Below are 25,903 nucleotides of genomic sequence, written 5' to 3'. Positions count from 1 at the left end.
GCTGAGATCACTGCTGTCTCTGAAAATGGACCTGTGCATTGCTGCAAGGCACAGGAGTGTTTGTAGAGCAGTTGGCAGAGACTGCAGAGAGACCTGGGCAGACCACCAGAACAAAGGCAGGAATCACAGAAGCTGAGGAACTTTTTTGTTCTAATTTACCTGTCCAAGTTGTCTCTCCTGTTGAAGTCTAGAAGTTGAGCTTGGGACCATTGTCAGATAAGGTGAATAATTAAAAAATGTTTTTGAGAATTCAGATAAAGTATTTTAAGAAATCTCTTGCATGGACTGTAAACATTGTATTTTTTAATCTTTAAAAATGCAGTGTTAACATTAAGAATGTCATGCTCCAGTATTTTGCCCTTTTCTTGGCAATTACTGATATGTTCTTTTAAATACTTTGTACCATCCCTCTGTTAATTAGCACATTTTTTTCATGAGTCTGTGTTGCTTATTGGATTGTTCTGATGTGTCAGAAGGACAGCTCAAATTCAAGCCCATAAAGCCTTGTTGCCACACCATCACAGCACGGGATGGTGTTTAATCACACTTCCACAATAAGCTCTTCTATTTAATAAAAATGTACTGTTAGAAGAATACCATTTGTCAAAAAAAAATATGTAAGTGGCCTTGTAATGAATTCATTTTCTTGTTTTGTTGTGTTACAATTCTACTAATAAAACTGTGACTTGTCAGGACAGAATAATAATTTGTGCAAATAGATGACCTGTCATGAACCAAGGCCAAAATATCTTGTATACTTGCACTGCTCAGGCATTTTAGAGTTGTGATCAAATTCTTAAGTTTTGTACAAATAAATGCACACTTGAGTGCTTTTTGCAGCAAGCAGGCGGATGTTGCCACAGCAACAAAATAAAATCAGGAATACCTCTAACAGGGAAGTGCAGTCTTCCCATTCAGTCATTTCCACCCAACTGGGAGAGTGTTTTGAATTCTTACCTTGTGGAACAGTTGCCTGTTCTGGTGAGCAGACAGGCTGTAGATTGGTGAGAGTGGTCTGAGGTTGTTCAGCATATCCATGTAGGGTTTTCTATTGCTCTTGGCCACGTTTTTGCACTTGACTTTGACACCATAGAGTGTGTAGAGTTCCTAATTTTGATACGAGTGCTTTACAGTGAGTTTCAGCTCCTATGCTGAATGGTCACTGGTTTGTAAAGCTTTGCTTAGATTTCAGTTCTTGAGCAAAACTAAAAAATCTTCAAAGTATTAGGGCAGGACTCTAGGTCTCTTTTAAGTTAGCATGACTGCTGTCTTGAGTGGAATGTCAGTTTGAAGGGAAATATTAATTGTAACTTAAAACTCAGAGGTGTTGTTAAAAGTGTTTGAAAGAGAGTTCTTGAATTTGGAGAAATCAAACCCCGTTATATGCTTGAGGGCTTCATTTTGACATTTGTTTCTATGAACAGAAAAGTGAATAAGGGCAATAAACTTCCTTTCCTGATCATACAATTCATCAACAAACAAAGCACATACACAGTTCCGTGAAACACTGAGCTAAAACATTTTCGTGTTTATAACATTTCTTAGAATTAGATAGCTAATGCTAATCAGTGTGTGAAGTCTTGGCCTCTGCATGTGGAACATATTTAACTTCTTGTATTTTTTTCCCCCCATTAATCATGCAATTGCAGAGCTTCAGACAACAGAGAGGTATCCTCTTCAAGCAGCTGGTTGCTTGATCATCAGCACATCAAGAAAAGAAAAAGAGACAGGACAAGACTAAGATCTGTCTCTGTGACTAATGTGAGCACATCTGCCCGTACAAGGCCGCTTCATAGTTTCCAGAAGAGGAAACTCTACAGAATGCACAGTGCCTGTCACTGGAATCAGCAGGTAGGCCTCTCTCTGTAGGAGAGAAAACCAGAGTCCAGCTGCTGGAGTCTGCATGTGTCTTGTCTGGTATGCCAGAAGAATAAGTGCTCGCTGTGCTGGTTATTCGTTGCGTCCAGGGACCATATAGTGTGTGAGGCAGGAGTGACTGGGTGTGTCAGCAGGAGCTCAGAGTTAATGAGTTGAACATAAAAATTAAAGATCACTCAGAGTTCTGTTTATCAAATGAGTTTGTTGTATGACCATCTTTAAAGCTCTTGTACAGTCTAGGAGACAGCTCGAGAGCTTTCCTGGGAGGCCTGACTGCTGAGGAGACATGCTACAGTGTAAATCAGCTGCCTGCTTGTTTTCAGAATATTTGTTTTAGCTGCAAGAGAGTTGACACAGCTGGTGGCACATTATTTTCTAGGAAATTGAATTGCAATATCTTAATCTTGTTTCTGTTTTTGCTGTTTCTGATTAGTCATATAGCCTTTTTCATGACACTCTAAAATGCTTTAAAACTCTTAAAATTTTCTGCATTACAGAGGAATTAATATTTTGAAATGGAGAAAGCCACACTGTTCGTTGTGCAGGACAAGGCTATCTGTTTGCATCTGATATTAATGGCATATTTCTGGTGAGAATACATAATTAGTTTAGCTGTGGTGCTTAAAGCAACAATCTAATTTGGGAGCAGAGACAGTATGAACTCATTCTTTAGAGCAGTGCTAATCCCAAGTGGTTTTAATTTCTTGGTTTTCCTTTGCCTTTTAAAAGTGTGTTACATCTCCATGTCTCTTTGGCTAAGTGTCTAGGATTTACTAAGTGTGCCAGTGGTCTGGGGAGAAATTTCCCCTGCAAGGATGTTTTGTGCTTATTCAGCATCCTCTGCAAAATTGCAGAGATGTCCTAGTTTTAGCAAGATATTTTATTGAAAAACTGTCGGGTTTCTTATTAGTTTGAGTTCCCACCTTCCTGGCAGTGGGGCTTAATGACTTGGCAGCTTGCCCTGGAGGTTTGATAGGGGAGTTGGAGGTAGAGTTGAGAACTCCACCTCCTCCTAGATCCCTAGGCTTTTCATCTTCCTTGAGTTAACCAAGGAGTCTGTGGCTGACTTGGACTTAATTGTTTCCCATTCAATTCAATCCACGTCCTGTTACAGATGCTGGAGGCCTCATGCCCTGAGTGATGCCTCCAATAACACAAATGCTTCTTGCAGCTGTGGAGATGGATCCTTAGCCGGAGACTCCAGGACTTTCCCTTCCTTCTACTTAAACATGAGGAGTTTTCACTCCAGATGCAGTTTCTAAACTATCAGTTCTTCTAAACTATTCTAAACTATCAGTTTTTCTGGAAGCCTGTGTCTTTCAGGCTCATGTATTTCATATTTCTACAAGCACTGCCTGTGTTTTGAGAACTGGGCTGGTGTTAGTGCAGTTCAGAGAATAGCAGTGGAGCCTTGTGATCAGAAACTTAATTTCTGCAGCCTGGCAGCAGGAGTTCAAGGCAGAGTTTACATTTTTACCTCCAACCAGCCATAGAGCTGAGCTGCTCTGCATCCTCAATAGTTTACCTTGACTTACAGACTAAAAAGATATATATGCAATTTACCTTTGATTGTAGCAAGCAAAAAATGCATTTTCAGGTTTCAAATATTGGAGCTAGTGCAACTGTGTATCTGCTCCATGCTCTTGACACCTCTGGTGCTGGGTTACCATATACCGACCCAGCTGCAGTGTCTCTGTACCAAAAGTGCAGAGATGTCCCAAAACAGTGTGGTAAAACACCCCTGTAGGGAGTGCTCTTTATGCTTATTGCAGCTCTCAGCTCAAAATCCTGTATTTAGACTCTGCTTTTCAATGTCCTTTCTATGGGGAAGTTAACCAAGGGGCAGTGTGGAGAACTGCACCACAGGCTGTAGATAGATTGTGGTCCAATAGATTGTGGTGGCAGCAATCAAATGTCAGTTTCAGTCTTCATGCATGTGCCAAACTCATTTCAAGTTTTCAAAATTAAGGTAAAGCAGTGAACAAAGCCTCTTACATGGTTTTGGTTAAAAACAGAGGATCAGAGATTCTGCTGGGGAAATAAATGATAAAATTAGATTGGACATTTCCAGCACATTCTGACAAATCAAATCTAAATGGGTATCAGGGCTTTAAATTAAGAGCCATCAGCAGTGTATTGTTTCATTCAAGAAATCTTATTCTAACAGGGCCTGTCACTTTCTTAGTCCTGCACTTGTTACACGTGGTTTCTTAACTGTTGATGAGATTGCTCAGCCTGTAATGGAAGAGCACTGGCTATCGGCCTGGGCTGGCTGCTGGGGTAGGCTGATGTCTAAGGGAAAAATGGGGAAAGGCTTCTGGGGTTGATACCTGGTTTTCTTTGAAAATGCATTTATATTCCCAGTAGTAATCCAGCGAATTTCCTCTGGTCTTTCATGGAAAAAAGGAGTTACTTCTTAGCAGCATGGAAAATAGTTGGATTTTTAACATTATGTTAGTTTGCCATCTCTAGCAAATGCCTCTCCCATATTTCCTCAAGTTTTACATATTTATATAACCCCTGATACCACAATCTGTAGGCAACCCCATTTCTTTAAGGTCATTGACCTGAAAGCAAGCTGGAGCTGTGGAAGGCTTGCTGCCACCTCCCTGCAGCAGATGTGGAGTTAACAGAGAACAGATTTCCAAAGTCAGAGGAGAAAACTGAATCTTCTGAATGTTGCAGCTCCAGCTTCTTCATGGTGCCTGGTTCCAAAACCAGCAAGCAGCGCCTGGCAGTGCTGAGGGACCGTGCTGCTATGCAGAGTAATTTTAGCAAGACAGTGATTGAAGAATTCTGACCAAAGAATCACAACAAAATGCGGACTTCCCATATGTGGGAGATTAAGAAATGTTGGGATAGCTTTGAGGAACTTGTGTCTGGGTTTTTTTTGTGATGTCTGGTTGTACTCTTTGTGTATCTAAATGGCTTTCAGTGAGTTGTCCCTCACATGTCTTCAGATTCATTTGAGAAGCTCATTCTCTCCCCTCAACCTCTCAGTATCCATGATAGGAAAAGCAGAGTATGAAACTGTGAACTGCTGTCCCATCTGTCAGTTCATCAGGTCACTGGGAAGACAGCCACGTTTTTTCTCTTATCTACTGCCATGCCACATACATTTGCAATGAGTATGTAGTGACTTAGTAGCCTCCCAGTGCCTGTTGAGAGATGCCCTATATTGTCCTCTACTTAGCTATATTTCTTTTCTAAAGAGGGCTACACCTTCCCCTGCTCTGCTTACACAGGGTAGTATCTAAAAGAAAATATAGAATGTTATGAAACTCTAGACGACCTTCCAGACTGACAAGATAGACTGCAAATAAATAAAACAGGATGCAGGTTGTTTGGTTTATCTGTCACCATCTGATATCCTCAGAAACTTGAAACATCCTTTGGGACCAAATCTACTTGTCCCCTAATTCAGATTTACTTAAGTACCACAGATGATCTGTTTTCTATCTTTCTTCCTTATCTAAATAGCTTGGTAAGAGCTTAGGCCATTTCTTAGTTGTGAGTCAGTGCACAAACCACCCAGAATAATCCACATGCACAACAAACCCTGGGATTGCACTCTGTGCTTCAGTCCAGAGGACACGATCTGTCGGTGATTTCTTCAGCATGATTTTTGAATGAATGTTAAAACTTGAAAGCAGGACAGCACAAAGGAGTAAGCTGCAGGTGTGATCTCGTAGGAAGAGATGTGCTTGTGAGCAGGGGTTGGAAGTCTTGAGAGTGCTTAATTCAAAATGCTGGAGCTGCCCCTCATTTGTGTTGTTAGAGCGGGCAAGTCAAAACCTCTGGGTTATGTCTTCTCCTGTAAAATGTGTGTAATGTCATTTTAACACACTAAGAAAAAAGGCCAAGAGTATCTAAACATTAAAATGGAGAAAGTCTGTGAGTCGCAGATCAGTGTCAGGACTGTGAGACACAAACACCAGCTGAATCATCTCCCAGTGGTTGTTGCACTGATAACTGCTTCCCCCCACCCATATTCTCCAACATCTAATGCCCAGTGCTTTTGCAGTTAGTTTTCCTGTAGTGAGAAAAATAGTAACTCTGTCTCCAGCTATTTTTGTCTAAACTTTAAGGAACTAAATTATCTGTGAGATACTAAAAGTTCTATTAAGTCATTGAGGCTAGATAGTGGTTTAATTTGTGAAAACCTTATACAGCTCTAAATGAAGTTAAGAGACAACAGAGCAGTGAGATCTGAGTACTGTCAAATTTGGGCCTGTCCATTTCTTTGCCGGGTTGTAGAGCACAGTGGGGTTTTTTTAATCTGAAAATTCTCATTGTATTTGTATCTCCACCTGCTGGAGGAAGACTTGGTTGTGTGGGCTGAGGAACATGGAGGAAAACAGAATTCAAATTCGCAAAGATGCCAGCATCTGAATTGTTGGGAATTGAGATGCAAAAACTTATTTTTTGGATACCACAAGAAAACAGGTGATATAATGTTGCCAGCCCTTGAAATTGCATAGTGCTACAATTTTTTCTCCGCAATCTCAAATGGGAGTTGAGAGCAGAATATCTGCTTTTGTTTAGGGATTTGGGGGGGGAGGGGGAGAAAAGAAAAAAAAATCGTTGCTTCTCCAGAAGACTCCAAAACAGACAGGAGAAAAGTATTTAAATTCACAGGGCATGAGTTTCTTATTTTAATCTAATTCTCATGCTGGTTCTATGATTTTTGTGCCCAGCAGCATTCCCAGTGCATGCTTAGGACCAGTGAGGCTTTCTGTAGATGCCACTTGATAAAGACATATGGGTCTTTCCCCAAGTCTTGTAAATGTTCAGTTTTTAGGAGAGAGTGTATATGTATATATACATATACACACATATTATTATAATTTGTATTCTATCCAGTATGCAGAACCTTTGTCTTACTTTAACAGTGGACGCTACTTTAACACTGGAAGCTAAAAAATAAGTTAAAAGTCAATAAAACCTGAGTGGGAAAACAAGAAGTTCTATGCATTCAGGTATTCTGAATGTGTGACAAGACTTTAGTGTAGTAGGCAGGAAGGAAGGGACAATACCTCTAGTTTTGTAATACTGCCAATGGAACTAGATCCATCCTTTGTGAGGTTTGTGGCAGGCCAGTCAGCCTGTGAATTCTTTTTTTTCAGAATGAAAAACCTGTGTTCTTTCCACAGTCCTACTCTAGCTAATTATGACTGTTCTGTAGTGCTTTACTGATCACATCAACTCTTAAATTCTACGTGGCATTTTTGAAAAGATAACCCTGTGGATTAACATGTCTTTCCTTCTTTTAGTTAAACTGGTCAAAGATTAAGCATTAGCCTTGATTTTTTCAATTTATTGGCTAGTTGAACTAAAGGTCTTTGTTTCAGGATGTAGAGGACAGCATGCACTTCCTACAAAGCAGGTGAAAGTCTCCCACTGGCTTGTAGCAGAATTAAAGAAACTAAACTCCACGTATATTTAGGAGAGGTGAGTGGTCTCTGAGAACGGTGGAAGCTGTAACTCCTTTTAGGACACTGTCCAAAAGTCTGAATTTGAGGCAAACTGGATGCTGAGTAAGTTGTCATTAGTGTTTTATGGAAGTCTCTGTTCTCTGCCTGGAAAAACTGGTTTCTACCATAGGATCTACCACTTTATCCTTATTGACAGCTTCAGAGGGACCAGAGGTAGGTGAATTTGTTTACATCTCAGGGCAGCTTGCTTCCCTGTATCTGACCTGCGTGGGAGAGGTCTGTCCATCTGACATCTGTAGAAACCTCATCTGAAGGGATAGTCTGTTGTAGGATGTGCACGTGTCAGCACCAGCTGTTGTGCGTGTTCCCATGTAAGGATGTCTTAGATGTTTTGCCCACCTTCTCTCCCACTACATGTTGATAAGAGAGAAGGTCTTTGAGGCTTTCAAATTAAGCTTTCACTGTCCATGTATTGTGTGTTGCCCAACAGCACTCTGCACTGAAGTCCTGCACGTTTGTTTTGTGATTCAAGAGGTTTCATGGAACTGTGTGTTCTGCCAGAGGGTCATAGCTCTGCTCAGAGCAGGTTGTTGAGCGCAGAAGATGAAGGCTGTGGAACAGTGGGCTGACCTTTAAGGCAGATGCTGAAGCATTGAAGCAAAGAGGTAATAGGATTAAAATTTGGCGTGTTTGATATTTAAAGAGTCGTGACCCACCCACACAGTGGTTCTCTTGGATCCCATAGTTAAATCTCTGCAGGAACGGTTTTTGATGTTGAGGGGGATAGCTTTTCTTTGATATTGCTGAAAGAGTGTGTTTGTAGGTAGAATAAATGCATTTTCCTTGCCTTTTTGGGATTAATAAGAATAATCAGTAGCAGACATGACAGGTATTCAGCAGGGTGTATTTGTGCAAACTTAATTAACTTACTGGATTCATACACAGAAGCATAATTGAACTGTATCTGTGTACTGTTACACTTAGGCATGTCTCCAGAAATGGTAGGAGTTTTAGTGATCAGTAGCTGAAACCATAAAATGAGTATTTACTTCAGAATTTTTAGAAGGGAGCAAAAAAACATCTTTCTTTTCAATTATGGCACACTTCATAGACTCACACTTTTTTCTCTGCAGAAGGTCGGGTGGCCAGTAGTGTTCAGCTTTCTGACCCTTCTATAGCAGAGGCATGAGCCAGTTGTACTTAGTCTAGTGCATCAGTTTATCACAAGCAAATACAAGAATTGTTTTGAATATCAAAATTATTTGCTTCCTGTATTTTCTGTAACTCAGTAAAACAGCACAATGAGGGGAAAAAAAAATCCAAGTTTAGAATTCATGATATTCTAGAAAACTAAATTCTGTTGATTGACACCATTCCTTATGAAGTTTAAACCAGAACTGCTATTTTAGTTGAATATTTAAAGCTTGCACATTCCTGATTTCCTCTTAAATATGATATGCTTTTTTCCTTAATAGAATGAATTTAATGTAATATTATAATTCATATCTGCTTGATCTTAGGAAGCAGGAGATTTTGTATTTCTGTAGTAAAGAAGAATGTTCCAGAAGATGTACAAGATATAATAGAGCAGCAGGAAATTTGATAAGAGTTTAGTAATCTTGCTTTCTGAAGAGCTGATGTTGTGGTCAGGTTTGCTACAAGGGCCTGTCTTGTAGAAGCTGTGTGCCATGGTTTTCCTGAAACTCCTTATCACTGCTGTTGATGAATGGATATATTTGTGGGTTTGTTTTCAGTTGGAGTGTGCTGGATTTTTTTGTTGTTGTGTTAAAGAATCAATAATTTACTGCTGTAAAAGGCAGCTGTGTTGCAGACTGTGTTGTACTTGGAATTGGAAGGGAGAGTTTAGCTTTCCAATAAACAGATCTTCAGTTTTGTTTCAGTAAGGTTGAAGCACTTTCTTTGAATGACACACTTTAATTCCAGAGCAAAGGCCTTCTACAATTTTTTCATCAAGAGTTGATTAAATTGCCATTCCTGACAAACATCACTAATTCAGTTTTTTCCAGTGGAAAACTTCTCCATCAGAAATTTAAACCAGATCCGGTAGCTAGGAACACAGACACTGCCAGGTTTTTTACTTTTTTTTCTAATAACCTCACAGGCATTTAAATAAAATTGCTCTTGCTTCTGTAGAAGTCCTTCTTTTCTTTTGGATTACAAACTAGCTTAATGAAAGATTTCATTACTTAGGTGTTGATGCCAGAGCATTCGAGGCACTAATGCACAAATTCACAGATGAGGTTTTGTAATTCCCACCACAGGCAAGTTGAAGAAAAGAACTTTGCATTTACCAAAATCGGCAGATGGATTTTAATACAGTTTCAAAATAGATTGTGACTCTGGAGGTTGTTTGACCATCTCTGCACGTTTTTGAGCAGGCTGAGTTTTAAGCTATAATCTAAATGTGTTTGTGGCTAATGTGAACTAAAGCAAAAACAAGTGAGTCAGGACTATAGGACTGGATGTCACAGTGTGTTAGTCTTATCTATACATTTTCTAGGTAATTTTATTAATTAGTATTCAGGGATTTCTTTTTAAAGAATGAGAGATTTATTTACTGTTATGTGGATTCATTTCTGTAAAAGGACAAGCAGAAGTGGTGCAGTTGCAGCTTAAATAGTGGAGCTTCAGGAAGCTACTTCATTTCTAAAAACCAAATATCAAGAGGAAATATGCTTTTGTGCATCTTTGAAAAGCAAACCCTTAGTGCATCGAGGTAGATAACTACCTAAAAGCTCTTTAAGCTTGAGTTTAATGGTCCATATAATGAGAAACATTAAACTCGCTTTAGCATTTATCCTTCTAGTGTTTCCAAACACAGGTCCCAGTTCTGCCAGCACTTTATGGATGTTTAAAGTTTAACAGATGAAGAGTCCCATATGTTCATCACAGGAGAATAACACAGAATAACACAACACTGATTTGAAGGAGTCCTGGGCTAGAAGAGAATTCTTTCCAGGTTAAGTTGAAAGCACTACCTGTGTATGGATATCAGAGTGGATTTAGGTCTGTTAATGTCCTCCTGTAGGGGGAAAAAAAGTTAAATACAAGAACCCCACCACCATCACAGCATCACAACATCCTTGCTTGATTTTTATAGTTTCTGAGATCCAGTAACAGTGTAGGGAAATTGTTGATTGAGAAGAAGGGAAGAGATGGAAAGGGGAACTTTTTAGTGGAATATTTTCTGAGATAGTGTGGGTTGTTTGTGAATACAGATGCCATCTGACAGAAGGACTGATTTCAGTAAGTGGAGGGGGATTTTATATGGTAGATATAATCACTGCATCACTAACACGTGAGTGGCACTGCTAGAAAACAACCTGGAATATTTCAGGCAGGAGGAAGCAGTTGAAGAGGTTTCTCGGATTCGGAAAGCAGCAGTACTAGAAGTATAAGTCATGTTCATTGGTGGTCTTGCCTTTGATGCAGCTACTAGGTGTCTCCTTCTATAAAAAGTCATGAGAAAATGTTATATTCATTCTCACAGTTTTTGCACTGGAACTCTTTTCCAGGAGATGGTAAATGTGACTGTTTTCACAGTGGTAGGCTGAGAAGTACCCACTTCTTTCCCTTGCTATTTGTAGGATCTGCAACATTTGGCAAAGTATCAAAGCCCTGTAGAAACCCTTAAAATGTCAGTAACTTTGGGGTTACTACCACTACTATCCAGTAAGACTTAAAGTACCATCAGCAGTGTTATTTCCCTTCAGGACTTCTGTAGCATATTCTGAAGCACAGACTCTGCTGCTTTCTTGTAGCATCAAATTCAGTTCTTTCCTTCTGTCTTTCAGAGCTCAGTATATGGCCTGTACTCTCATGCTTATTCCTGCCCATTTTCACCTTTTGCCTCAGTCCTACTATCTCCTACCTCCCAGTTTTGTGCCACCCATCATTTTATCTTCCATACTTAAACAAGCCTTGCAAATAAGCAGCTAAATTAATCTTTCTTTGCAGTTCTCCTCTTTCTAGTAATTCCCCTTACTGCCTATTAATTGATCCTCATTGTGTCCCTCTCCGTATTTTTTGCTGTGTCTTCTTCTGTTTATGTTGCTTACCTGATGTTTAAATTATAACTTTGCCCTCTTGTTTTGTGTAAGTACATGTTGTGCTTAAAATGTTTAATATAGTTGCTTGCATTAAAATATATGAGCTTGAACTGTCTAGAGATATTGATAGTAAAAATCTGACTGAGGGGATAAACGAAGGACACCCCTTTATTTAGTCTGGTGCTAGGTTTGTTTGTGTTCTCTGTCTTGCCTGTTTGCTGGAATTAAATTTTAAAGGGTATTGATTTGTCATAGGATAGATCAAAACAACGATTAGAAACAGTTACATTTTCTCTGAAAGCTTTGACAGCTATTTCCTGGCCCTAATTGAAGGGGGTTTTGTATTCTGTGTATTGTGCACCGTGGTCCATGATAAGTGGAGGTAAGTCACAATAAGACTGTCTGAAGTTTGTAGGAATACTTCTCCCATTCACATGTTAAACTGTGTCACTGACTGAGTTGTTGGTTTGTTGGGGTTTTTTCCTCTTCTGGTCTAATTTGAAGTACATGAGTAAAGGAGAAGTTAAGCTTTGTTTCTATGTATTCTTACAGACTTTGCCATGTAGAGATGCCTCCTTTCCATATAAAACTCAGTTGCCAAGTGTGGTGCCAGCCTCCACTTTGACCAGCAGTGAGTACAGCACAGAATCTAAAATCCTAGATTATGTGCAAGAGCTGGACGCTTCCTTCCATCCAGTCTTATCATTCCCATCTGGTAAGTAACGCCATGACTGCAACAGGGTGGTTGTGCTTGTGGCAGCTGTAGAGGTTATGGACTAACTTGTCTTTTGAGTGATTTTTAGAACTTAGCTCTCTTAACAGAAAACCTCACACTGTCAAAATATATGAGTTTAGACCAAAAACCTTAACTTCATCCTAACTTTTGAAAAGCACACCACCTATATTTCCTGTACCAGCAATGCTCTTACAGCCTAGAAAGACTGGCCAGGAAAAAGGTGGGTTTGGTTGTTTCGTGGTGTGTCTAATTGAGTCAGTGTTAGTCCTTTAGAGATGATGCTGTTACCAACACATTACCATACCTTCATTGTCTTGTTTTCGTAAGCAACTTTCTGTTCAGGCTCTCTGGACTAGTTTTAAAAAACTTTATTTAGGTTTTCTAATTGTTTTTATGATAATCGGCCTTTTTGGTGATCTTCAAAGTTTGTGGTTTCTGTCATCTCATTCTTTAGTCTTTTTGGACAGTAATGCAGATGATGTCTGTGACTCAGCTGTGAAGTTAGTGCAGGTGCAACTTGACAGCAGTTGGGACTTCAAAATGGAATAATAAATGCCGTTATCAGCAGAAGTGATTCATCCTGTTGAGTTTTTGTGTGATTTTGTTGTTGAAGAAAATCCTGTTTCCAGATTCATGCTTTACTCAGTGCTTTGTGTATTTTGCTGTCTCTACCTCCTCATGAAGACCACTAGTCTGTCATTTTCTTTCATGTGAAAGAATTATTGTAAATAAATGCATGGTAAAAATTTTCCAAGTTGTAGCCTGATTCAGTTTCATGTTTTCTTTGCAGCTTTCTTGGTTATCCCCTTCCAGAGTAATAACTTCTCTTAAAATACTGCTTGTGCTCTGCCCATATCTTTGTGTATAAACACTCCCCCCCCAAAATGCCAACAGAGTAAAGGGAAAAGGTTTTGTTTTAATTTTCTCTGTGTGCTAAAAATGTATTATTGGCCTTTGTTTTGGAACTCTGGGAGTTTGACTTTTTAGTGTGCAGAGAGGGATTCAAGATTCAGATGTAGTTCTATCACCTTGTTTTTTCTTGTGTTTTGCTTTCAAAGGTGAATCATAATTTGCAGGCAACCTAGCAAATAGGGTAGTGGGACTGGCTCACTTCTGGAAGTAGAGCTGCCCATAGGTCTAAGTCTTGCCTTCACAGTTTCCAAATGACCAAGGATCTTGCCCAAAAATACATTAGTGGTTGCAGCATCCCTTGGACACAAAAGCACCTGTTTAAACTTGCACCTTGATAACTGGAGAATTGTAGTTTGTATTTAAGAAGTTTGGGCTTCTGGTATTTCTGCACCTAGCCTGTGGATAAACTGAGACAAGCACTCCTGCCCTTTTGATTAAGATACAGGAGCATAAAATAAAAAAATCTCTGAGACATCCAGGTTGTTCCTCAGGTAAAAAAAGACCACACCAAAAAAAACCCAATCTAAAACAGGAGAAATATTTTGGTTAATTCTTTATTTAATTGTACACCCTTCAGACCTTCTTTATGTTTTACTCGGAAGTAGAATAGGAAACACAGCAAGATCCTTGAGGTGTTATGGCAGAATACCTCGTTAGATCCATATCAAATTGAAATAAATTGTTCTTTTTAGCAAAATATGTTGAAAGTTTCTGTCCTGGCACACCCTGAAGGCACATGAGGCTAAGGTTGTGTGTAAATATATATAAGTAATTTAATGCTCACCCTTGGATGCTGCCCTTGGTCCTCTTCTCATTCTGAATATACTACCTGTCAAACTGGCTTCTTACATTGACTTTTTTTCCTCCTATTTAATTTATCTTCGTTCCTGTAAATTTTTTTTCCCAGAAAGGCTTTTCAGAGAGACTTATTTTTCTTAAGCCTTCCTGCCTTACAACAGGGGGTAAACTCCTTATCATTTGAGATGTTTTTTTGCAGGCTAATTCTGGGTTAGAGCTTCCATCAGGAAATGAATTGCCTTGCCCTGCTGTAGCCTTTTCAGGGAGAGAGAGAAGGAATGTACCTTGAAATTACCTCTGGGCTCCTGGCAGTAACAATTTCCAAAAGCATTAATGACTGATGACTTGTACCCAAAAGGCTGAACTGAAGCCTCTGCAGATTTCAGGAAAAGTGCTCTGTATGCTCTCTGCTGTGCTGGGTTTTGTGCAGGAGTTCAGCAAGAGGGGAAGAGCCCTGTCACTCTCACTCAATACTCTACAGTGTCATTCATAGGTTGTGTTGAGTGAATGAATTTCTAGACCTTTAGCCATGATACATGGGCTCAGAGGTTGCCATCTTTCTAATACTGACCCTCTTCCATTTGGATTTTTGGTTTTTTAGATATTCCTCTTCACATATACTTTGAAACATTATTAAGGAAGGATGACATCAAAGGAGAACCTGTTGATACCTCATCTTTGGGAGGGGAGTTTAAAGTATCCTCTGACAGTGGTATGTAAAGCAAAATATTTTACTATAGGCAAGACCATTTTCTGTTCATTTGTCAGTAATTTGTTCCATGAAGAGGTTAATTTCATAAATTTAGCACAAAGCAGGTCATCAGAGAAGGTAGCTGACTAAAGGCTTTAGATGGAAGAGGAATCTCCTCCCAGATCAGTGTCACATTGTCATTTGTTGCTCTGATATGATCCCACCAGAGCAGTAGGAGGGTACTAGCACCAAGTGGGGGAGTTTGGGCCAGATGCCTGACTGTTTAATATTTGGATTGCTATCATATGTTTTTTTGGGGTTTTTTCCATTATAAATAGTTTAGCAGTTGAGATTTCCTGTAAACTGTGTCAATGGAAAATAAGTTTTCAATTTGATACATGCTTTTTTTGTTGTAGACTATAATCAGCATCATGTTTCTGTCAAACAATGGAGCAGTGGCTGTTTATCTAATTCCAAATCTCAGTTGGTGTCAGGAACATCCGATCAGCTGTCAGAAGGAAGAAAGAAAAGACATTTAAGTGAGACAGCAGTAGGTAAGAGAAGTGCAAGAAGACACTACTTTTAAAATATGTACTGTATAAGTGCGTTTGTAACCACTGGGCTTTGAGAATTAATTTTAAGTTCTCTCCAGAAGAGATACTGTTACGAAACTTGGGACACCGTGAAAACAATTTGCTATTTTAAAGCATAGTAATCCTCTTTCTTCTTGAGTATATATTACAAAAGGACAAATTTCTGTATTTTATTTTTGAGCACTCTTAAAGGAAACTGCTTAGCAATCCAACTGTGTTTTTCTAATACTGGCTTATTCTTACTATGAAAGGGATTTTTTTAATAGTAGTCAGTGAAACAGACTGAATTGCAAAGTTATCTGTCAAATCGTGCACCCAACAAAACATTTACTGTGTTTTGCTACTATGCATGTTTGGTCCACTGTTTCATTTGTTGTGTACTGTCATTTCTGGTTCTGGATTCCTTCCAGATTGTTAAGAGGACTTGTGGATAGCTAGTGCTTATTGTGTTTTCACTCCTGTTATCATTCCATTGATAATGGATAGCCATTGAATCTTTACTTCAGCACTTTGTAAATTAATAGGAAGTGCCCTGAAAGTTCTGTAGAATAATGTGATCATTTAAAGATAAGAAATCCAGTATACCATTGTAAGGATAAATGGCATCTTACCCTCTCCAGCCTGTTAGAATGTAAAGTGTAACAGACCTTGTTATTGATTCATTTATGGGACTTTTGGAAAACTTTTGGCAAAATTGCTCACAAGACATTTGAAGAAAATAAATCACTGAGCAAGAGAAGAAACTATATTAGTTTAAAATTCCCCCTAAAAAAAGGATTAAAAGATATAAATGATCAGCTAGCATTGCAAAAAAATAAACTTCTGATGCATATCCAGGTAAAACTTCTAGTGTAATCTTGTAGTATGAGGTGGAGATATGGGAACTTCTGCAGAGATGATTTAATCAAAAATTACGATCTATGATTAAAAAAACCCACCCAAACCCACAATACAAAACCCCAAACCAAACCCACCCAGTTCATGAGAAAGTTACAGGACAGTTACTCAGATCAAGAACTGGAGGTACTTGGGAGCTCTAATAAGAGTGCAGACTTCTCGCTGTAAACCTTTTGAAGTTACAGTTAATCTTCTACCAACAGTATTTAGGTTTTTTAGGTAATGGAACAAAAAAAGCTATCTGTTATCACAAGGATCATAGTTTCCCAATGACAGAAAACTGTTCTGTGATGTATTCCCGAATAGCAGCGCAAGTTGTAGCTTATTAGTGCTATGGGTGTAGTACTACATATTTATTCCTAATTTGGGCTCTGTATAGGAGAAATTATCCATGGGGAAGATCAGCCTAATGAACAAGGCAGAAAATAAAAGCTGTGTGTCAGGGAGTTGCAGAGCTGCCTGGGAGATGAGAGTTCATGGCCTTGACCCAGCATATGAAATAATCTTTAGAATCAGCCTCTTTTTCCATGTTGGAATACACTGATTCTTTTTATTAGTTGGTATATTAAATTTGAGTTCTCCTTTCTTAATGTAAATTAAGGCAGAAGGAAAGCAGAACAGGTGGTTAAATTCTGAATCTCCCTAAATGCTGCTTGCAGTGGGACTGAATGGCAGTAAACAATAATTGCAATTTGTCTGGAGCAGTGGACCACAACTAAAAGAAACCACTATTGGTTTGGAAATCTAAACTGATTTTGTTTGTTACCCTTGCTGCCAATTTTATCATTTATTAAGGAAGAAACTGTCAGTAAGGGCTCAGAGAACTGGTGAGAGACACCCCAACTAGGGAATTGCTGCTGGGGAACAGGGGAAAGCATTCCTCTAAGTCTGATTATGTTTGTTGTGTGTTTATGGCAGCTCCTGAAAAACTAATCAGGATTTGCCCATGTGAAGGTGGTTTCATGAGAAGAAATCCTTTGTAGAAGGAGAGGGATGAGTTTTGTGGAACAACAATGAAAGGATGAGCAGCAAGTGTTTATTTAGATGGCTTTTTTTAGTATCCAGTAAATTATGAGTGGTTCACTGTGGGGTTCTAGAAATGACTTTACAATTACTGTATGGAAAAACTCTGCAGTTTTATGGACAACAGCCGATATGTATCTTTTTATTGCTATTTTTTGTGACAGGCGAGAGTAGTGCTCGGTTTGAGACGTTCTCCTTTCAACATGCAGAACCAGAATCCCACAGCAGTTTTGCTGCTGCAGCCAATGTCAGTGCCATGTCTCGGCCCGCTCACAACACTTCTTCACAGGTAAACCAAAAACATACCACTGTCTCAACTGAAACATCAAAAGAACTGTGCAAATTGATAATCCAAAACCACACACCTTTTACAGCTACTTCACTGTTAAATTACAGTACTGAGCATTTTTACAGCAAATCCATTAACTAATGGATTCCAGATTGAGTGTGTGGTGTTTATAAAACAGATACTTACTTGTAAAAGAGTTCTGCAGATCATACAACTGGAGTGTAAGTTTGGTTTATTGGCATTTTGCCTTTTCTTTTTCTTTTTTTTTCCAAATTTCATTAAATACACTGTGATTTATGTTCCCAGTTTTGCACCAGGGCTCTTACGACCCTTTTATCTTGGTGCAACTACATAAAATGGCCTCATAGTGCAAATACAGTCACAAAATTTATTAACTCTCAGTTTCACCATTTAAAACATTTTGTGCAGAACTGTAGGCAAAGTCTCTGGTATATGAATTTGATGAGGAACAGCAGAGCTCTGGTTCAGTGAAGTCCCTGCAGAAGCCCACTCTGTTTTATTGGTATTCATGGTGAATTTCACAATAATACTCAGATTTTGATTCCATGTTTTTGCTAAGCTTAGTGGTATGCTGGTGCTCTATATGAGGTGGTGCTCATTATGTTTTAATGCAGAATGGAGTTTAAATGTGTGTCCCCTACATAATTTTGACAAGTCATACTCCTCCTTTTTTTCCCTTGAGCTGACCATCATCAAAGAACACCTAAATGAGCATTTTAGGATACTCTGTTTCCGTTAAAGTTCAGTTAAAAATTGGGAACTTATAATATGGAATGTATCACAATTTAAAACTAAATTTTCTCTCTCTTTTGGAATTCTTAATTATATCACACTGAAGAACTACTTGGGTTACAGGTTAGTAGATGATAGAAGATCATCTTTGAGTGAACACTGTGAAAAAGGTGGCATTAACTTCAGTTCTTCTAAGTATTCAGAATTAACTGTACCTGAACAAGGAAGAGAAACTCATGCTGATTTCAGTAGAAGTTACACCAGCAAGAAGTAAACCTCAGAAATGAGACAGTTTTAAGATTTATTAAGATTCCATTGAAGGGAGGAGATGTTGGAAGTCATTAAGCCACAAAAAAATGTGTTCAAGTTACAGACTTTCTCCTTGTGAAGTTTTAATGTTTCTCAGCTAATGTGTACTCCCTGTGATTTGAGCTGACACATCTCCTCTTGTATTGATTGTATTATTCAGCATAACTCCAGGAGGAGGTTGAGAAGTGAGAGCTCCTATGATATAGACAACATTGTTATTCCCATGTCGCTGGTGGCACCATCGAAGTTGGAGAAACTACAGTACAAAGAAATCCTTACTCCAAGGTTTGCTCACGACCTCCTTAATTGCATAGATAGCAAAACGAATGTGAGAATGTTAACAAAAATATAATTAGACGTGGAGCGTGGAGTTGGAAAATGTTATAATATTAGGAGGATCTTTTCACGCACTTGAGGTTTTTTTTTATCTGTGCACTTCAGTTTGTGTGACTGAAGTGGTGGGAAGACTGGACAGCTGGTAGCACACAGGAAGTAGTCTGATATACACAGGGAGGTGGCAGATGCACAGACTGGCTAAAAATAGAAGCAGGTTTGTATCATCTTAATTGTAGTGATATTCATGGCCATAAGGCTGACCAACTCTGAATGGTTATTTGGAGATTGATGCCTTTTTTGTGTGTTCATAAGAAAATAGTTTGCTATTTTCAGTGAATTAAACCAAATGGATTTAGAATATATTTTTTAAATTCAGACATTCTGGTACAGTAAAATAAGCTTATTTTTTTCCATACAGTGTAAGCCTATAAACCCTTATTCTAGAGACATTTTGTTTGTTTGTTTCAGAAAAAGAACATAGGGTAATTGATCTCCTGTGCTATAATTCAGTGACTTCCTAGCAAATTGCCTGAAATTGGCTAAATGCACTTGTTCTGTATTTTAAATCTCTAATATGTATTTGCTTTTATATTGCCTTTAAAGCTAAAAATATCATTAAGACTCTGTTGGATAGCTTAAAGACTGTGTTGGGAAAAGGAAAGGTTAGATACTGAGTTGTGAAAGGAAAATTTAAATTTCAGGCATCTTTTATCAGCACCTTAAATTTGTGAAATTATTTTATTTGAAGGAAATTCTGAAGCACAAGCAGTGGTGCAGAAGGATTAACTAACAATATTGTAGAAACAAAAGAGTCATTTCTACTGCTGAAATAATGAAACAACATTTAGGTGAATTAATTTGATTTTCCTTGTTTCATTTCTAGCTGGAGAGTTGTTGAACTTCAACCTTTAGAAAAATCACATACAGATGAAGAAGAGGTAGGCTGTATTTTAATTAAACCATCAGTTTTTGTTTAAGCTAGATATAATATATAATTGGGATAATTGGTACATACTTTGCAAAATCACTGACTTTATGCAAATCCCAGTAAGTTTCAAGTTTCAGAAATAAAGTATTAAGTATCAGATGGCGAAAATTTGCCTGTCCCTTGCTGCTGCCCAGTTAGCAGTCCCAAAGGGTCCCTTAGGTCCAGCCTCTGCCTTCCCTGCTCCTGAGCACTGTCATTCTGGCTCACCCGATGTAATGCTGTCTCCTCGGGGCTGCCTGTGCTATAATGCTGTTCTTTGCTCTCATCCTCTCCCTCCGTGGCCAGTTCCCATGGCATGTTGCTCTTCAGATGGTAATTAGGCATCCTGCCTACAGGTCCAGCAAGTTTTTTCAGTTTTCTTCTCAGTGTTTGTTTTCCTACAACCCTCCTGTTGGGAAGTAACTTTTCTGCTTTGTCAGGCACAACATAACCTTCAGTATTTCCCGTCTGCCTCTTGAGCTAAGTTTGCACATCATGTGCTACTGTTGCTTCCTCTGGGCATAAGAATCTACTTTTTCTTCAGAGAATGTCCATGGACTTTGAAGGTGGGGGTCCCTTTCTTTCCTTCACTAATCAGGGGTTTGAGGCATTTCATAACCTCAGGTTGACCATACCAGCAGGTCTGGTCTCTAGGCTGGTTTTCTGTCCTTCCAGTCTTTTTGTGGCTCCTTTTCCAGAAACCTGCCAGTTTTGCTGTCCTTTGGACATCTCTAATCTCCCTCCAGTCTCTGCCACTATCACCAGTTGTAACTGTAGGACTTTTATTTGTGCTTTCATCCACAATATCTGTTCTTGAGCTCCTATTTCAGAGAATCTCTACAGTTGGGGTAGAAAATACACTCTGCACAAAGGTAGTAGCTTTGTGAGAGTTTTACTAGATCTGTAGCTCCCTGCTCCCTGGAAATGAACCTCTAGGAGAGCATCATGGTCTCAGTTCCTTACCTGGTATAGTTGCCCTTGTTTGGCATCATGCTCTTTGGTTGAAAGGAAGATAAAAGCTTACTCTGTCCCCACCTTTTCCAATGCAGTTGAGAAATTCTTGTGAAATCTGGTGGTCAGATTTATGTCACTTCCACCCACTGACTTTTGGACTGATACCTCCTCAGCCAGCAGGAAACATGCCTGATCTTCCTTTGTACTGGTCAAGTTACATGCACAGGAGAACTCTCCTGCAAGGATATTTAATTAAACCATTTGGAGAATAACTAATAAGGCAGCAAGGGCACCCTTTCCCTTGAGCATCTACTGTTCATTACTCTCTCCTTGTCCTGGTATCTGGCAGAATGAGGGATGGAAGAATTTCAACACCAATTTGCCTTCAGGGCTTCCAGGGACTTGCTTGGAGGAGTCAGTGGGTTTCTTGTTTAGCTTTCATATCCCACAGAGATGACTTGTCTTGTGCTTTAAGTGTATTTTGCTGAAGGGACTTCATGATGTCTCTCTGAAGCTCATGGGCCAATCACTTATTTAGTAACCCTCCCACTGTATTTGTGTTTGACATCACTGGTGGATCTAGTATGATTCATCCTCTGGCCAGGAAATAACTTGAGTTAACAATGAAGCAGCTTTGCCTCCTGCTGTGGCCCACTGTATCTGTGTTGTTTGTGCTACTGGGTAGATTTAGAAGGGACAAGAGAAAAATGCTAAAGATCTTTTATGGCCAATTTCCCCTTTCTTTTGGGATCATGTTAATTGGTCTGGATGTTTTTCAGAGTACTGAGAAAAGGTGATTGAGCATAATTCCTCCACTTCCTTTGCTTTTGCTTTGAGCCAAGTTACATTTGTTACCACGTAAGCTTGTGAAAAGATGTGAGGAAACAGCACCATTACCTGTTTGCATTTTCTGCACTCACGCTCTTGACACGCTTGAAACTGCTCCTTATGCTGAAGTAGGTCATTCATGCAGGAAAAGGGAAGGCAAAATCTACTTTCTGCTTTTACATAAAATACTCTTTTTCTTTATTTTACTGCATAGTAGCCTGTGGTGGTACTATATAATAGTTTATTTTCTGGCTATTTTCTGCCTAGCTAAATTGAAAACTTCTGGAGTTGTCTTTGTGTCAAGCAGCAGTCAGGGATTTGTGCCACTAGATAATTTCTTTTTTCTTCTCCTTTCTCTTCTCTCTCTTCTTTGTTTAAAGGCTTTCAGTGCAACAACCCCCATCCGTGCAATAGACTTGCACTCAGTTTCCATGAGTTACAAAAAAATTTGTCATGTTCCACAGGAGCCACACTTCCAAGGATGGAAACTGAGCACTTTCTGGGAATTAAGCCTATTCACCATGCCTTTATTTGAGTACAAAAAGTTTACCTTTTTTGGGTGCATTTTTGTTTCTGGAAATTTTGGCTTACAAGGACAAAGTGGCAATGCAAAAGTTAATCAGTATACTATCTATGTATGCTCTATTACTTGCTCTAAAAATACTTAAGTTTCTGGAAATAGAGCATTTGAATTTCCTGGTTTGCATGTGTGAATTTACTTTAAGGCATGGGAGGGTGTGGCACAAGTTTTCCTGTTTTATTTTGGTTTTAATTTGTTTTATTCAGGTTAAAATTCTGGCAAGGCATAGTTGTAACATTCAAGTTTATTTTGTAGTTGTTTGAGTAATGACAAATACTTTGGAATAATTCTGTGTGCAGTTAGCTTTGCGTAAGTGTTTTCGTGGCCTATGACTCAGTGTTTCCTGGGGAGCCAAAGAGTGAAACACAGATTTTGTTGTTTTGAGAACAGAATATTTTAGAAATATTCCTGGTGCTATTCAACATTAATGCACAGTGTTTGTAGTGCCATGCTTTAAGTCTTTTTCTTTGACTGAAATCGTTAGACGTCTCTTACAAACAGGCCTTCCCCATAGCCTTTTCTCTCAACATCACTGCCAGGTCCATCCATTGAGGAATGGCACTTTTTTCCTTTTTCAAACTAACCTCAGTGGGGAAAAATATCCCAAATTTCTCCTGTTACAGCAACTTTTAATTAACCTAAAGGTGGTAGAGGAAGTACATAAAGCATTACAAAGCTGGGGAGGGGCAGAGGCTGTACTGAACCAAGCAGAGACCTTTTACTCTGATGTCATGAGATCTTTATCCATAGAATAAAGAAAAAATTTTAAAAAAGAAAATGTAGTCTTCAATGGAATAGTGTGGAACTCTTTTTAAATAAACAAGTAGTTAAATCTGCTATCACTAGCTATGAAAAGGAACAGTAAGGTTTATTTCTGTATTTTTCAAAACTCTTCACTTAAAAAGGAATATGGACTTGGATTTTTGAAAGGAAACTTGTTAAAAATGAAGTCTCCTCCCAGGATGAAAAATTTTGACAATTTGTAAAGAAAATTATTTTCCAAGTCTTAGGTTTTTCTTTTAAAATTATCTTTTGTTTCCACTTCAAAGGAAATCTGAGCACACAGAAAAATCCTGAATTTTCCCTCAGGGAATAACACTTTTGTAGTTCGTAAAATTCTCACTTTCACGCTATACATCACTGACCTTGGAAAGACAGAACGTGAACTGCGATGCAGCCCAGTTCTGATACCATCCAAGTGACAGAGCTGGTGAATTCCAGACAGAAGAGGAAACCCACTAAGTTGACTTGCATGAAAGGAAACCAGCAGCTAACAAAGTGGTTTGTGCTTAACATAAATAAATAAAAGCAATGAGGAGCCTTCAGCAAGGCATCATGAGATGGCCAAACAAAGCAGGCCTGTTTGTCTGAAGCTTCCTGTTGAGTGCTGAGGAGGAACTGGGTAGCCAGTTTTACCAGCAGGTCCTGAGGCCGATTCCGATTGCACTGAAGCCTTTGGGACGCTTTTCATTCATTGTAATGCTTTGCTGTTGTACCCACAAGGGCAGTGAGCTACCTCTGGGCCCCCATAGCTGTGCAGGGGGGAGCATTCCAGCTGCCAGTGTCACCTGTCCTGTGTGGCACTACCTGGCACTGCAGCGAGGACTGTGCATTCGGTTCTGTGTTTTGTCAGGCTCAATCAGAAGATAAATAGTGCTATTTGTATTAAGAGCACTGTGGATTTTTCCTTTAAAGAAAAAAAAAATCAGTTTATTTTCCATGGTCTCCCACTTTTTAGTATAATTCTTGTCCAGGACTGATTTGGCCATGCAGCTTTACAGCTCCTATGAACAGGAATTGTTCTTTCCTAGACTTTCTCTGCTTTTGAGTTGGGAGTGGCTGAGATAAAGTCCATGGCTGCAGCAATCGTATGCTCTTGCCAACCTCAGCTTTTTAACTGAATTTTGAATGGTTTGGAGCACTTTGAAATAACTGTGAGCTGTGCTGAAGGGGTCCAGCCAAGAGCTTGCCTTTCTATCAGGGGATTGAGGGGGAAGGGCAGAAGGGCAGCAAAGTGCTCCAGCCCTGGCTCAGGAACAGACTTCCTGGTGTACTGCCAGCAGAGAAACAAAGGTGGCAGTGAAGGTCTGGCGCAATGACTGCATATTTTACCTAAAAAGCAGACTCTTGTTTCACTACGAGCAGGTGAAGTACTTGTGTTAGGGACGGTTTAAGCTATACTGGGGTCATGCAAACCATTGGCTAAGAAAGCCTCTTCAAAGCAGGAGCCATTTTCTGCTTGGTTTCTTAGCAGGAATGCGGCACCTCAGGTTTGCTGAGTTCCTCTCTGTGGAGTTATCAAAGTCCTTGGTGATCTCAGTGCTTAAAGAGCACCTGGCAAATCCTGCTGCCTCCCAGCCTCCTGCTGAAGCAGTCTCTGGAAACTCCTGGAATTTTTGCTTGTCTTTATTATGTGCTTTTAACACTGCCTTGGTTTGCAAATGAATACGTCCTCTTAATTTTCTACCTCTCACCATAGAGAAAAATGTGTTAGTTCCATGGGGAGGTATAATTTCTATATCCATTCAGATTAACCTCAGACATGTAAAGAAATAAAGGTGAAAGTGACAGCATCCCATATGCCAGAGCTCTCCTGAGCTGAACACATGTTTTTGGGTGTGCCTTTATAGTGCAAGCATGCATTGTGTTGCTGTCCTCTTACTTGGTGAGCAGACCTTTGCAGAGTTATATATAATACTGGCTGGCCAGTTTCTAGTGATGTTTATGATGACTGCAGCAGCTCTCCCGGTGTCTCGTTACAGGCAGAAGATCTGTCCGACGAAGCTTTCTCCTTGCGTCATGCAAAGTATGAAGAAAGAGAGCGCGCGAGATGGTCGCTGTGGGAGCAGAGCCGCTGGCCCAGGAGGAACAGCAGGCAGGTGTACAGCAAGGCTTTGATAAGAGCCTTGCTATTGAACCTGGTCTGGGTTGTTAGTGCAACAGTGTCAGAGAAGTTTGAAAACGAGGGCACTCTTCATTACTTAACTCATCAGGGACAGTACCAGGTATGTTTGGCTTTGTGGCTGGAAAGGGAAGGCAGTGCTGAGACATGCATACTTTAAGAATTTCGGCATGTCAGAGTCCTGGTATTAGTGAACAAATATCTTACTCCTTCACTGAAGACAGAGCTCTGCTAGCTGGTACCACTCCCTGTTATTATGACTTCAACCACGCAAGAGTAACATGAGCCCTTCTTCACTCACCTGTCTCAGATGAAAGTCCACTGCGTTCAGACACGTTACTGAAGGGTCCTGGATTGTGCCCAGGAACTTACGCTGTAAAAAGTCATTGTGTGAATGGTTCATTCTCTCAGGTTTGCCATCTGGTGCAGAACTCAACAGTATTAAATAAACCACTAAAAGTCTTTCAAAAAGTAGTGTATATCAGAGTGAACATCATAAAGCTGTATCTGCAGTTTTGTGCTGGGAAAATGATTCCCATAAATCACTTCAGAATCTGAAGCATCCTATAAATGCTGAGATAACTTTTTATGCTTTTTGTCATACGCTTGTGTCTACTCTTGGATGAAAGTGAACCATGACACTAGGAATAAATATGCAGATACATTTTTTAATGCAGGAGAAAAGTAGAGCTAAACCATATTAAGGAATTCTGTTTTAAGAAATTTTGAACATAAACCCCCCCCAACTTTATAAAGTGTATTGAAAAATAAAAAGTTCTGTATGTACCTTAATTTTGAAACTATGAACTCCTCGGTGAAATCTTAGTGCTACTTGAATTCAGAAGTAAAACTGCTCAATTGACGTGAGCAAGGTCAGGCTTGCACCTGGCATTTCAGATGCGTGCCACTGTTTTATATCTAGTACAAATTTGTATTAAAGGCGAGGTCAAAA

General features: G+C 39.4%; 1 protein-coding gene across 4 annotated transcripts in view; it reads left to right on the top strand.

The window, feature by feature from the left end:
- Nucleotides 1-25,903, top strand: part of KANSL1L (KAT8 regulatory NSL complex subunit 1 like) — a 62,826-nt gene that overhangs the window by 32,162 nt on the left and 4,761 nt on the right. For all 4 annotated transcript variants that reach the window (XR_007631996.1, XR_007631995.1, XR_007631997.1 and 1 more), the window contains exons 6-13: nt 1,650-1,851; nt 11,936-12,098; nt 14,431-14,541; nt 14,937-15,074; nt 17,198-17,322; nt 18,545-18,669; nt 19,604-19,658; nt 24,812-24,924. Coding sequence is in view for 1 of the 4 variants with exons in the window: in XM_050339298.1 (XP_050195255.1) it covers nt 1,650-1,851; nt 11,936-12,098; nt 14,431-14,541; nt 14,937-15,074; nt 17,198-17,322; nt 18,545-18,669; nt 19,604-19,658; nt 24,812-24,924 (1,032 nt within the window). In the remaining 3 variants the exon portion in view is untranslated. The remainder of the gene's footprint in view (nt 1-1,649; nt 1,852-11,935; nt 12,099-14,430; nt 14,542-14,936; nt 15,075-17,197; nt 17,323-18,544; nt 18,670-19,603; nt 19,659-24,811; nt 24,925-25,903) is intronic.

This window comes from Myiozetetes cayanensis, unplaced genomic scaffold (genome assembly GCF_022539395.1).
Source record: "Myiozetetes cayanensis isolate MyiCay16 unplaced genomic scaffold, myiCay2020 scf9, whole genome shotgun sequence".
In the NCBI taxonomy this organism is placed as follows: Eukaryota; Metazoa; Chordata; class Aves; order Passeriformes; family Tyrannidae; genus Myiozetetes; species Myiozetetes cayanensis.
The sequence above is the reverse complement of the archived record's forward strand: the minus strand, read 5'-3'. Positions and strand labels throughout refer to the sequence as shown.